This window comes from Sinohyriopsis cumingii, unplaced genomic scaffold (genome assembly GCF_028554795.1).
Source record: "Sinohyriopsis cumingii isolate HCF-2022 unplaced genomic scaffold, ASM2855479v2 utg002596l, whole genome shotgun sequence".
Taxonomy (NCBI): domain Eukaryota; kingdom Metazoa; phylum Mollusca; class Bivalvia; order Unionida; family Unionidae; genus Sinohyriopsis; species Sinohyriopsis cumingii.
The window spans coordinates 253,779-267,792 of NW_028316253.1; the positions used below are offsets into that span (position 1 = coordinate 253,779).

Below are 14,014 nucleotides of genomic sequence, written 5' to 3' on the forward strand. Positions count from 1 at the left end.
CGCAGAAGACATTTCAGAAAAATGCACATTACCTGACCATAAAAGACTCTCAGAAGCTCCCGTGTCCCTTAAAACTTTAATAGGGATAAGATTGGCCGAATCACTCAAGAGTAGTATAGAACCCTTCGATATTAATGGCTCTAAATTCTCCATAATTAAGGCAGACTGGGGTTTATTATACCCAACGAATGTATTGCTCTCAATACATGACCGTGACCTTGACCTCTTAGAAATATGAGCATTTGGAATAGGTCTGTCTTGATTCTGATGCCTATTTTTCAATATATATATATATATATATATATATATATATATATATATATATATATATATATATGTAGGTAGGTAGAGACACGGATCTTGAATCAAGCTCATCAGAAGCTTGATTGTTAGAAGTTGTGCCAGTTTGAGTTTTAGAAGGGCCTGTATTTGGCTGAAATACTTTTCTGCCAGAAGAATGTTGAGTAGAAGTCTTACTTACAAAAGGAACTTGATGAGTTAAATAATACTCATCAACAAAATGAACAGCATTTTCCAAGGATTCGATCTGATGCTCGTCAAGATAAGACTTAATGTCACTATGGACACAGTTCTTGAACTCTTCAAGTAATACAAATTATTTGAGACTTTCATAATCTTGTTCAACTTTCGTGGCTAAGCACCATCTACCAAATAACTTCTCTTTTTCTCTAACAAATTCGACATGAGTTCGTCCAGCTTCTTTTCTTTATTTTCTGAATTTTTGCCGATACGCTTCAGGGACTAACTCATAACCCCTTCAGATGCATTCCTCAACCACATTATAGTTACCACTTTGGTGAACTGACAGTGAATTGTAAATATCACTAGCCTTACCATTAAGTACACATTGTAATAATTGAGTCAATGCCCCCGTGGCCATTTCAAAATTTTCAGCAACTTTTTCAAAAGGAGTAAAATATTTGTCTTCTTCTTTTGCTCTGAAAGGGGACACTAACCTAATATTCTTTGCAAGATCAAAACTTAAATTTGGATTTGAAGTATAAATGTACTTGACAGTTCCGTTTCTTTCATTCTAGATTAATATTCCCTCTCTTTCTCCCTTACTTCCTAATCTTTTTGTTTTTCTTGTAACTACATTTGCATATATTTTTCTTTCTCTCTTTTTCGTCTCTCGCTCCTTTTTCTCATATTCTAACTGCATTTGTTTTTCTTGTAACTGCATTTCTCTTTCTTTCTCTCTTTCTTCCAATTGCATTTGTTTTTCTTCTTTATCTTTCTCAAGTTCCAGCTTCATCAGCTCCAATTCCATTTTGTATTTTAATTCTAATTCCTTTACTTTCATATCAGAGTCTGATACAGACCTACTGATCGAAACCAAAGCATTGTTTATCCAAAACATTCTTTTCTACCAAGTACTGGACCACAATATTTTTTTGTTTCTTGCTTCGTTGCTTCGTTAAGGAATGCTTTACCTCACAAAGATAATATTTTCTGGCAATTTGAATTAATTCTTCTTTTTTGAAAAGGTCAAATTGTTCCTGGGTAAGATTTTGAAGAAAGATTTCCATTTTTGATGACATTTTAGAAAAAGCTTGCCGATTTCACTAAATATTTCAAAAACTAGGGGAATTTAAATTTCAAAAAGCAAAGTTTTCTGAAATATTCTAACAAATTTTTTTTTTAAAATTTGAAGACGAACACTTAACTCTTATGTTACGTGTTTAGGCTAGAAAAAACAGTAACCCAAGAATGAGTGAAAACAACAAGCTTTTAAAAATTCTGTAAAATATACAAAAGTAATAACGGTTTTAAGAACCAATTCCATAAATAATTCCATAAATAATCAAAGAATAATCCACGAATAATTTTTTTAAAGTCCTAATAGTGAAATGTTCTAATAAATTCAAGTTCGAGTCCCGTCGAAGAATCTAAGACGGAAGATGATGACGTATGCTATATTCTGTACAGTGCTGTTATCTACAGTTCCTTGTAGAAACGCAAGACACAAAACTCCGGTGTTGGAAATCCGAATAAAAGTTTTAAGAAATGTCTTTGTTCAAGAATTCTGTATGAGCACTCAAAATATTTCCAGAGAAACAAATTAATCTTTTAGAATCCAAATAATCTGAATGAAAATTAGCATATAACTCGAGAAATGGCTACAACAAAAGAAAACGACTTGACATCAAGTGTTTTAAGCCCAGACTGACTAAATTCTCTATAAACAAAGGTATAAAACCTGAATACTGCGCAAATCATATGCCCAGTTGAGAGTCGCGTGATCATGTTTACATCAGGTACTCTCAACATGACCTGACAAAAACCAATCATTTTACTCTAAGAATAAAAACAAACAAATGTTGTGTACGTCACTAAAAACTACCTACAAATCCAATACAGCCTCGAGCTTACCCTTATTATTCTCACAATAAAAATAAATAAGAAAAGAACTTGTTCACGTGACTGTTACTAATCTTGAACTAAGGTCAGGAACTAGGTCAGCTTTAAGTGTTTACAAATGAACAGTCACGGTCAAACTATTTTCTGAAAACAAATTCCAAATCACGTAAACAAGATTATATTATAATAGCATATAATAGAATACAATAATTTTAAGCTCACAAACAAACAATACAATTAAAATAAATATAAATTCAATCAGATATACGTACAAATATCACTGTAATTGGATGACACAGACACACCCTCTTTATACACAAACATACAAATATTCTACGGAACACAAAGGTAGTGTTTACTGACACACTACATACGCAGTATTCCCACTATGAAAACAAAGTCATATGGGCAGCGTTCTTTTGCATATCAAGGCCCAGCAACGTGGAATGAATTGCCCACTGAACTTAGACACAAAGACACAGTGATCACATTCAAGAGTGCTCTCAAAACTCACTTATTTCGACTACAAGAACAAACTTAAAGATCTAATAATGTTTCCTACCTGAAATATTCTCCGCATGTTTTTTTTATATTTTTTTAAATGTTTTTTCTAATTTCATGGTGTTTGTTTTTGAAATAATATTATTATATGTTTTTTATCTTATAGGTGTTGCCTAATGTTGTAAAGCGCTTTGAGCTTCTAAAGATTAGGAGCTATACAAAGTCCTCATTATTATCATTATTATTATTATTATTATTATTATTATTATCCCCTTACATACAAACAGTGGTGAAGGGTATTTTAAGCATTAATTGAAAGCAACATACATATATACATAACCATAAATGCATAAAACATGAACACAATACAAACTTGATGGGCAAGAAAGATTAGAATATTATCTTTTCCAGTGATCTGGGTTTCCTTGGAAAAGTACTTGCGAGTTTTCTGTCACCAGGTTCCTTTACTGACCAACAAACCTCTCAGGTTAGGCGCCTCAGACCATACGATTCCAGCCTACTTGTCTTGGTGGCCTTCATCTCAAGTCATCATCCGCTGGGATTCGATCTGTATGGCCCATGAGGAGAAAGTTTTCCTGGAAGTCGGTTCAAAAACTGTCAAATGTTTGGTTTGAAGAAGCATTATCAAAACGGGTTTTAACAAATTTAGGAAAAGTCCGTCTCGTTATCCTCTCTGGATAAGTCCTCAGACATGCAGATCGAATTCCAGTCATCATGTGTGTTAAAATCCCAGTAAACTTCTTTTCACTTTTGTATCGGTCTTCTCCCCTGGATTTCTGCGCGACAATGTCTGTTAACCACATTTTCTTCACTCTTCTACCCTGGCCTGCTATATTTATTGACTGGCGCCCTCTGTGTGCTTTACGTTCAATAATATTTGCTGAGCATTTGTTACTGTATGACGTGGCAATCTTCATACGGTGTGCAATCTTCATTATGTTATGTGGATGTTTTATGTATTGTGCTTTTTCATTAGATGATGTGCAAACTTCAATGTGGTGGGAATCACACTGAAAGAGTCACTGAGAGTAAAAATGTAACGATGAACGGTTACAAACTAAGGTAGATGCTTTGCAAACTGGCCAAAATCGTTAGTCCCAGTGGTCGAATAACGTAAAACATGGTGGCAAAGCGATGGTTGGGGTTGCATAAGCTCTACAAGACATTTGCTATTTTACTTTCAAATGCCAACATCATCAGCCATATTTGAAAACAAATGCTAGAATGTATTTATGAAAAATATGACAATTTACAGATTATCCATTTTTCTAAATAAAAATAAATAGTACGGTGATAATTGTTAACTCAGTGATATAATAATTTGTGTATTGATCTCGGCCCAGCTTTAGCTGTCGAAAATGGCAATTTTTGCTCGAACTTTTCCATGTAATATGTATATTTGTTATGACCGAGTCTTTCAATTGTCTACTAACGACTTTACTGAAAATACTTTGTAGTGTATTCTTTATAATTTTAAAATTCAAGTGCATTAAAATCTTCAGCAAATTTGCCAAATATTCGCATCATGACTTTTTGAGGCTGTCTGTAAGGTATTTCTACGTCGATCTTAACAAACTAAAGTTTGTTCATACAGTAGAAAAACAGCCTTACCAGTTCCTTGCGCTTCAAGATACTAATTAGAAACCAATTATTTGCAACTTTTTATTTTCGATTACAATCGTTTTGCAAACCTAATGGATATTACAACCTTTCAATATCCCCTGATGAAAACACTATGTTCCAGACCAATCTGCACTGTAACGAACTTGAAACCAGAAAAAATTATTGTTGTCTAATACCATAAGTTTTCGTTTGCACAAACGATAAAGAAATACTTTACAACCATAACCATCTTCATACTCTAAATTTAGTCTTAAAATTTCCAACATAAGAACCAGTGTGATATCAACCGTTAAATATGCAGAAAATAAATACAGACTGAAGTACTCATTATTTTTTTAACTAGTAGAACATTAACGCAGGGTTTATCATGCAGTGGGTATATTCTTTCCTTTCTTTCGACCTGTTTTATGTGTCAGTTGGCCATGTTGCTGATGCATCTCATAACAGTATTCAGTTTACTTACATATTTCCTTCAGGCGTTCAAATATACAGCTACTTGTCGAGGGTAACTTATTATAAACATGGAAAGAAGAGTAGTCGTTATCATACGTTTTCCATTAAATAAAAATAGTTAATCTTATTCAACTTGCACTAGTAAGAAAAGACATTCTAGGATATGTTGTTGTTGTTGTGGGGTTTAACGCCATTTTCAGCACACGATAGGCTATGCATGGCTGCCAGTATCAATGGTGGAGGAAGAACCCGGGAAAACCCCGGAAAGAACCACCGACCCACGAGAAGCTACTGGCAAGCTTTCTCACATACCCACATTGGCCGAATCCTAGTCTCGAACCCACGCAGACAGAGGTGAGATGGCAGTGATCCGTAACGGACAGCGCTTTAGACCACTCGGCCACTCGGGGCCCTTTCTAGGATATGTGTAGCATGGATGAATATATGTAGCCATGAGCTCAACACAGTTCTTAATATACGCGTGAGGCTGATTAGATGCAGGTCACAGTGACCTTCTTTGGTATAATGTAGTCCTAAGAGAGATGAGACAAGTTATCAAGTTTTATCATTCTTGCATAAGCAGAAACCAATAACTGAACTTTAAACACAAAATGTAGACAAAGTCACTAAGCATCAAATATGGCTTTAAAATTATTTTTTGCATTGAGGCACCAAGTTGTACGATTCTAGGCAGAATAGTATGAATATAGCACGTCAAAAAACCACGTGGTTACGAGCTAAACGGAGAAACAAAATCCAGTAAAAGATGAAATATAGGTCACGATCATATTCTCATTGCAAGAGTATGACGCTATAGAGATGCTTAACATCATCACTTGCACTATTCTAGAACTAGCAGTGCCTGAGGAATGAACATCAAACACAAAATGTAACTCAAGCAAGTGAAACGTATAAAGTATGGACATAATGATCTATAAATGGGTAGTACTACTTATCAAGTTTAAATCCCCTATGCAGTTTCGTAATTATAGATAGGACAGTATGTTAATAGCAGGCAAGGAACACATCTGGTCATGAGTTAAACGCCATAACTTACTCTAGACCAGAAACTTGCGAAATGTAGCGCACACTGACCTTCATTTTCATACATGTGGTAATAATAGTAATGCATACAGTCATCTAGTTCAATAACTCAAGCATGACTAGTTAAACACAAATTTTGCTAAAGTCAGAGAAGTGTGACATACGGCAGACAGTGACTCAATTTTGAGTATGGGGGGCACCGAGTGCCCGAGTGGTCTAAAGCGCTCTCCGTTACGGATCAATGCCATCTCACCTCTGTCTGCGGCGGTTCGAGTCTCGGATTCAGCCAATGTGGGTATGTGAGAAAGCTTGCCAGTAGCTTCTTGTGGGTCGGTAGTTCTTTCTGGGGTTTTCCCAGGCTCTTCCTCCACCATTAATACTGGCCGCTATGTATAGCCTATCGTGTGCTGAAAAATGGCGTGAAACCCCACAATAACAACAACAACTACAACAACAATTTTGTGTATAATTTATTAAGGTGCAAATTGTAATGATTCTATGTGTAACAATATATATATATATATATATATATATATATATATATATATATATATATATATATATATATATATATATACGTGATGCAACAAATAAAACATTTAGGTGGACATGGGCTACACGCAGTACTAAAGTCAGTAAAATATGATAATGTAGAGATGGCCAAGCTGAGGATTGACCAACGCAATGTCGTCTGCTATACGGCTCATAATGCTGGAAGCTATCATCAAGGATAGCACAAACGCTTGATACCTTCCACAATAAATGGCTAAGGAAGAGTATTTGAATCATCGGGTCTAACAGGATCAACAAGTGAAGATCTTCATCAAATTACAGAATCAACAAGATGTTCAATATGGCTATGGCTGAGATATTTGTGCTAAATTTCACCAGACGCACAGTCCGGGATTACCCTTTCCTGGATCTCATACCGGAGACGAAATTAGGGTCGTCCCAAAGACAGATGGAGAACTGTGGAGAAAGAGACGACGTAATGTTGCCTGTAGTGTAACTTCATCACCACTAATGCTACCGACTGTAATCGGTGGGGGCTCTATCATCCAAGTCGAATGTGCCTTCCTGAGACACGATAAGGGATGAGTATTGATAATAAGATCTTTATACAAACGAGTACAAACAAGACATGTACCTTGTTTGCGACATACCCAAAATTATTAATTTGTTGGCAATATATAAAAGACGGGGGAGGAATGAGGAAGCCCACGAAAAGCAAAACAAAGACTACCACTCCAAGGGAACTCATCAAGCAGATAATATCGTAGTAAGTTCTGCTGTAAACGTTTCAATCTATTCGCTTTGTTAAAAGTTAAAAAAGACATTGAAATTTTAAGTAGAGCAATATGATACAAATCAGGAAAGTACATATTCTGATCATTATGGAATCCCTAAGTATATTTATTTTTGTAACCCATTAGATACATATTTGTATTTCCTGTTATGAACTATGACAGTAAATTGAAAGGTTGACAGGACACAAAATCATATTGGCGTCCGCGGAATCTGTGTTACGTCAAAGATGTTGATTACAATGATGATTTGGAAATAACTCTCTCTCTCTCTCTCTCTCTCTCTCTCTCTCTGTGTGCTCAGAATAATTTACATATTTAATCAACTTCTGAAACGTATGACTTTCGTAAATTTGATTGTATATCTCAGTTAGCCTTGGAAACATAGTACTTTCTTCAGTCTAAATATTTATTTTAATTAACTTTCGAAACATATGATTTTTGTCAATCGAACACGGATAAATGTTTAGAAAATACTTTGCTTTTGCTTTATAATCCCATTACCTCATCTTCGCCCCCCACCCACCCCCGCCACACTCACACTGTTAAGATGAGGAAAAAAATGTCTGTCCTTGATATATCAAATTTGTATTTAAAAATAATTTTGTAACATTCTTTCATTACGATTTCCACGTTATTCTTTCATCTGTTTCTTTATTAATGTAGCCAACAAAAACGTGTATTAAATGACAATTTATTACAAAGGCAAACTGTATATAGCTTCACAATGTTAATGTACTTTACATAAAATGTTTTATTGGTAATTAATATATGTGCATCATTTCAAACAAATGACTGAAACGTAACTAATTATTACAGAAATATATATAATTTGGTCTCTAGGATTATAATGGAAGACCATAGCGAAATTATTTTAATTTAGAAAATCAAATGCAGGTATAACAAGAAAAACATTCTAAATCAAGCAAAATAAGTCATTAAATAATAAGATATCATTAAACTTTATCTCCATGGTGATCATACACTTCTTTCTCCTACATCACATTTTGTTTCTTTATTATATATTTAAATTTAATGTTTATACAATATAAATAAAATCCCTTGAGCTCCAACAAAATCCATCTGTTCCTCAGTCTCTTTCGAAACAGAGTTCTTATAATTTTAATTTACCTTTATGAATGATAAAAATTTTCTGGCTCAGTTTGAAACCATCCACAATCATCTGGCAATAACAGTCTCTTGAAATCTTCACTTTCTTGTTCAATGCTATTTGATTTCATAAGAGTATGTATAATGAATAAATAAAGATTAAAACAAAATAAAAACAGATATAAAATTTGCTTAGTTTTGGAATGATTATTTAAAGTACATGATTTTAGCATATGCTGTACACGGACACCATCTTACATATACATCACCATAGATTGATGAAGATTTATATATATATATATATATATATATATATATATATATATATATATATATATATATATATAATCTTGATCACAGTGATAATGTGTGTTTGTGGTTTATGTGCGTTTATGTGTGTTTGTGTGTGTGTGAGAGAGAGAGAGAGAGGGAGAGAGAGAGAGATCATTGGACTGACTGACTTAATGTTCTCTATTTGAAAGTGATTGTCGGCATATCTAGTGATTGGCAAGTGCAAAACTTCAAAAAACTTCAATTTCATCTTTCCATCAATAACGTACCACAAAAATGCGAATTCTTGATTATGGGTTTGTTATTTTATTTTTTAACAAATAAATCAAAGCATTTCACCGCTTTCATTCTTATGTTTACCTATGATGAAAATATGTACATTTTATCAGCAATGGTGCAGGCAAACAAACGACTGCATAGAGTTTGAAATATATGACTAAGAAGAAAAACACAAGTAACTCTTTAATGTATCGCCCTGAAAATAATTATGATTATTAATTTCAATTTTCTATGTTACCAAATGTATTACAGAGTTGAAATACAATCTACTTTACAAAACTATTATCACTCAAAAATACCTTTATATAAAAAAATCATTATAGAGCACAGGCATGAAATGAATACATAGCCAAACAACTTTTGTTGTATTAGGGGTGGGCAAACTACGGCCCGCCAAGGGCTTTCATGCGGCCCGCTAAGGGTTTTCATGCGGCCTAGGAACAAGTCATCTTTCGCACTGACTCTGTTTATGTTGCTCTTTATATCAAATAAATGTGCTTCTTTTGATGTTTAAGTTTAAGTTTTCAAATATTAACAACATATTAACAACTGAAAATTAATTATGATGTTATTTAGAAAAACCTAAAATTATTTTACTTCATGAACTATGCGGCCCGCGACAAGGTGTAAATTTGTGTATGCGGCACTTGTACTGGAAAGTTTGCCCACCTCTGTATTAGTGTGATACCAACCAATGGATTTGTATCTCAGACAAAATAATTTATTGCATTATCCTTTTTACATTCAATGCTTTTAAGTGGATTTCGCTATTAATCCTGATGAACCGATACTTTCCTTAGTTTCATTATGCTACATACAAATGTAATCTTCCATGTTTTCGTATTGCACAGGATACAAATCCATTGGTTTGTATCACACTAATATGACACATAGTTTCTTTGACGCGAATTCATTGGTTGGTATCAAACCAATATTGAACATATTGCCTGAAATGCATGTCCATTGGTTGGTATCACACTAACATAACACATATCGAATGGGATGCAAGTCCATTGGTTGGTATTACACTAATATCACATATACTGCCTGGTATACAAATACATTGGTTAGTATCACACTAATATGACACATAGTTTCTTTGACGCGAATTCATTGGTTGGTATCACACCAATATTAAACATATTGCCTGGAATGCATGTCCATTGGTTGGTATCACACTAATATGACACATATTGCCTGGGATGCAAGTCCACTGGTTAGTATCACACTAATGTGATATGTATTGCCTGGGATACAAGTCCATTGCTGGTATCATACTAACATAACACATATTGCCTGGTATACAAGTCCATTGGTTAGTATTCGCGAAATTATAATGCAAAAACCGTCAGCATTGGGCTTCTCTGTCTGCTCTTGTATGTTTGTAGTCATAAATTTGTTTATAAGGCTTTGTAGCCGTATTTCCATAACTGATTAATTTTCCCTCGGCAAACCAGTTATTATTCATATCATATGTATGCACAGACACGCACAAAGTTCCTACTGAGTTTAAGTGTGAGATTCCATACGCGCACGAAACGTAACATTCCAGTTGTTTACATGATTACATTCATAAGCCACTAATTAAAGCACACACACACACACACACACACACACACATATATATATATATATATATATATATATATATATATATATATATATATATATATATATATATAACAGCGTCGAAATTTATTGCCGATTTGACTGTGAAACAAAAATGAACGTAATTACGACATTACATCACAGTTCTCGTTGTGTACAATGAAACGGTCTATTGAAATTGAAAACTTTAGTTTAAAATACAGGACACTAATTTAAAACTTGTGACTAGTTATCCGAAGGGAATGTTATTTTATTCTTTTCCTCGGTGGAAGGGCAGGCTGGTCTGATTGAAGTGACTGGTCAATAGCAGATTTGTTCTTATAGTGGTCTATGGTAAATTTGTTTACATAGTTCTCTTCTTGGTTTTGGTAGATAACGTCTCCAGGATTTTCTAAGGCGTTGTTCATGAGGGACAGCACAGCTTCAAACGTTGGTCTTAAGTTGCTGTCTGTATTAAAGCACTGGTCAAGTATGTCATGGCTGAAATGCATGCAATCGAAGATTTCTGAGCATGTATGTGAATGCAATTCGGTCTTAATCGACCATCATAGAATTAAATCTTAGTCTATATAAAAAAAAGTCCTATCGAGCAAAGATGCAAAATATTTTTGCTAACTGCAACATTCACTTATGAAGCCTGTACAGTTCTATCAAGGCAATAGCTTTCTTTCTTCTGAATGTATGAAACAATTTAGGAACTATACAACGAGAACCAGTGTCATTTAAGTTCATTACTCCAGTGAAGAAGAGGAACAAGCTGGGTAAAGTTTCGGTTAATGCAAATGAATAAAACATTCGACGGAACATTTGTATTATACAACACATTAAATCCCTTTAGTAATCGGTTTCATGCAATACTGGTTAAACTGTAACATTTATATATTATGACGTAGATGAGATGAACGCGACTTTTACATTTGACTCCTTCACTATGATACAATCTATAAGAAAACGCCTTACCTCAAAGGTCTGAAATCCGACTCTTAAACTACATTGACAGTCCTTCTTGTAATACTTACTATGCCTTGGGAATATTTTCAGGTTTTCCAAGCCGATATCCTTGCATCGCAACATTGAGGTGTATATCGCTATTGAGTAGATCCTGATAAGGTAGGTAACGACATCCGGTAAATACCTCCCACAGTAATACTCCATAGGACCACTGGAAACAGCAATCTTATATATCCATACATTCATAAGCACATATTTCCTGTGTGATAGCTATCCAAATCTAAAGCAGATTAAATCTGCGTACAATTTATGCATATTTTTGATCTGCAAAAACTATAATCCATATGGTAGTTTATCATAGCAACCGGTCGCTTCATATGGTAGTTTGTCATAGCAACCGGTCGCATCTATATGGTAGTTTATCATAGCAACCGGTCGCATCTATATGGTAGTTTTTGTAAATGTATCAGCGAGCGCCTAAATGAAATCGTCGTTAATCGAGAGGTTTTTAAGATCGCAAATACTTCTAGTTTAAAACCTAAAGTTTGGGTAGAGTTTCTCCTTAAATCTGATTTTTTTTTCCTTTCACAAAACTTTGTGTGCATGCAATATATATTAACTCAAATGTAAGTTGTCATTTGCAATAATTCCAAAGTTCGACAATTTGAACGAAATTACCCGACCAAGAAAAAAATATAAATATTTTCAAATCAATTTTTGTTATTAAGGTATCTAGACTTGATTGTATAAGTCACAAAATACTTCAAGGTGTTAGCTAATTAATATGGATACCGCTTATTTTGATTTGTAATTGAAAGATAAACTATTTGGCGATACTTGGAAACTTTCTAGTGTTATTCCTCTATATTAGAAACTCCATATACGTCAAGTTCTTGTATTCTATTGTGCAGTTTTCTCAAAAGGTTTTGCAAGGGCGTGGAAGAGATGTTTAATATTTACATTTTAAAAGTATGGAATTTCTTCCAATCTGCTAATTAGTTTTGAAAATTGCGATTGAAATACTAAATGTTGTGTTAAATTACAATTATTCAGGGAAAACTTCATAAAACCGGAAGTTTCTCAAGTCTATGCATTTAGCCATTACCTTTTATTCTTCGTGATCGATAGTGCGGACGGCACGGGATCTCGTGTCCCTCTTCCTTACAATATTCACCCATTTACTCTTTAATGCTCTCAGATTGAATAAGCAATGACAAATTATCTTCTGTGTTATATATATATATATATATATATATATATATATATATATATATATATATATATATATATATATATATATATATATATAATTTGTATTATTTATTGGCTTTTCGTAATGATGATATGTTATATACATATGTATTTTGTATCTAACCTTGTCCAAAGTCAAGTTCACTGTATACCTGACTAGGGCCATTAATTTCGTAAACAACATAATACATAGCTAATATTTTTCTGTGAGATTGGATTAAATAGTATGACTATTATGAATAAACATGTTTATTTGGATGTGGTTCTAGGACATTGAAAATTTCCTATGAAAATCTGGTCTACCTTATGTTTGTCATGCTCTTTATTGTAATTTTAGCAAAATACCTTATCTTGTTGACAAATTAGAATGTTCTACAAATGAACTGTTGACCCTCATCCTGGTTCTATTTACGTGTCTTAGTTTCTATATAATGTTGCTCACTTGAGAAATTACTCATTCTTGCATTATAATCGTTAGCCAAGTTAGTATTATTGTTGTGTTCATTATTTTAATTGGGCGAAATTACTTATTCGAATTATTATTAAATGGAAATACAAAGTGCTCATCTATAATATTCTTGGACAGAAACTTTCATTTGGAATTATAGTGAATTCAGACAAGATTTTGATTACATTACTGTGATACATCAAAAGATTCTTAGCTACTTAGCAATTCAGGCTACTGGCACACTAGCATACTAGAGGCACATCAAACATTCGGTACTGGAGTATAATAGGAATACCACTGGACTTCAGTTGGAACTTTATACATTTGGAATTTTGATAAAGCCTTCGTACTATTTGAGATTTAATTCGCAATACTGTATGTTCTTTTTAAATTTTCACATTGTATTCTAGGGAAATAAATTATTTGTTGAATTTTACAAAATTTGTTGATTACTGATCTTTTCTGTTACTTAGTTTAAGACTATAGATTCATAACACTTCTTAGATTGCACGATTGATCCTATGTCGTGGAAAGTTTATTCCAGAATTAAAAAAAATAACCTGCTGATATGCTTATAAGGGCTAAGAATATTCAAGTCAGGCCAGGTGCAATATTACCGTCATCTCGGAATATTGTAGCAAATACGAAATAGACTTCCCGTATTGACCTTATAAATGAGTCGGCAGCTATTCACACTGCTAATTAGAGAACTGAAAAACGGACTAAATAAATAAACTTTGTCAAGACA

At 33.7% G+C, this 14,014-nt stretch overlaps 1 protein-coding gene across 3 annotated transcripts in view; it reads right to left on the reverse strand.

The window, feature by feature from the left end:
• Window positions 1-8,006: 8,006 nt before the first annotated feature.
• LOC149770157 (hepatocyte growth factor receptor-like) overlaps window positions 8,007-14,014 on the reverse strand; it is a 77,904-nt gene continuing 71,896 nt past the window's right edge. For all 3 annotated transcript variants that reach the window (XM_089949319.1, XM_089949318.1, XM_089949320.1), the window contains 2 exons: window positions 11,636-11,778; window positions 8,007-11,096 (listed from right to left, as the gene is read on the reverse strand). In XM_089949319.1, the coding sequence (XP_089805445.1) occupies window positions 10,862-11,096; window positions 11,636-11,778 (378 nt within the window). In that variant the 3' untranslated portion in view covers window positions 8,007-10,861. The remainder of the gene's footprint in view (window positions 11,097-11,635; window positions 11,779-14,014) is intronic.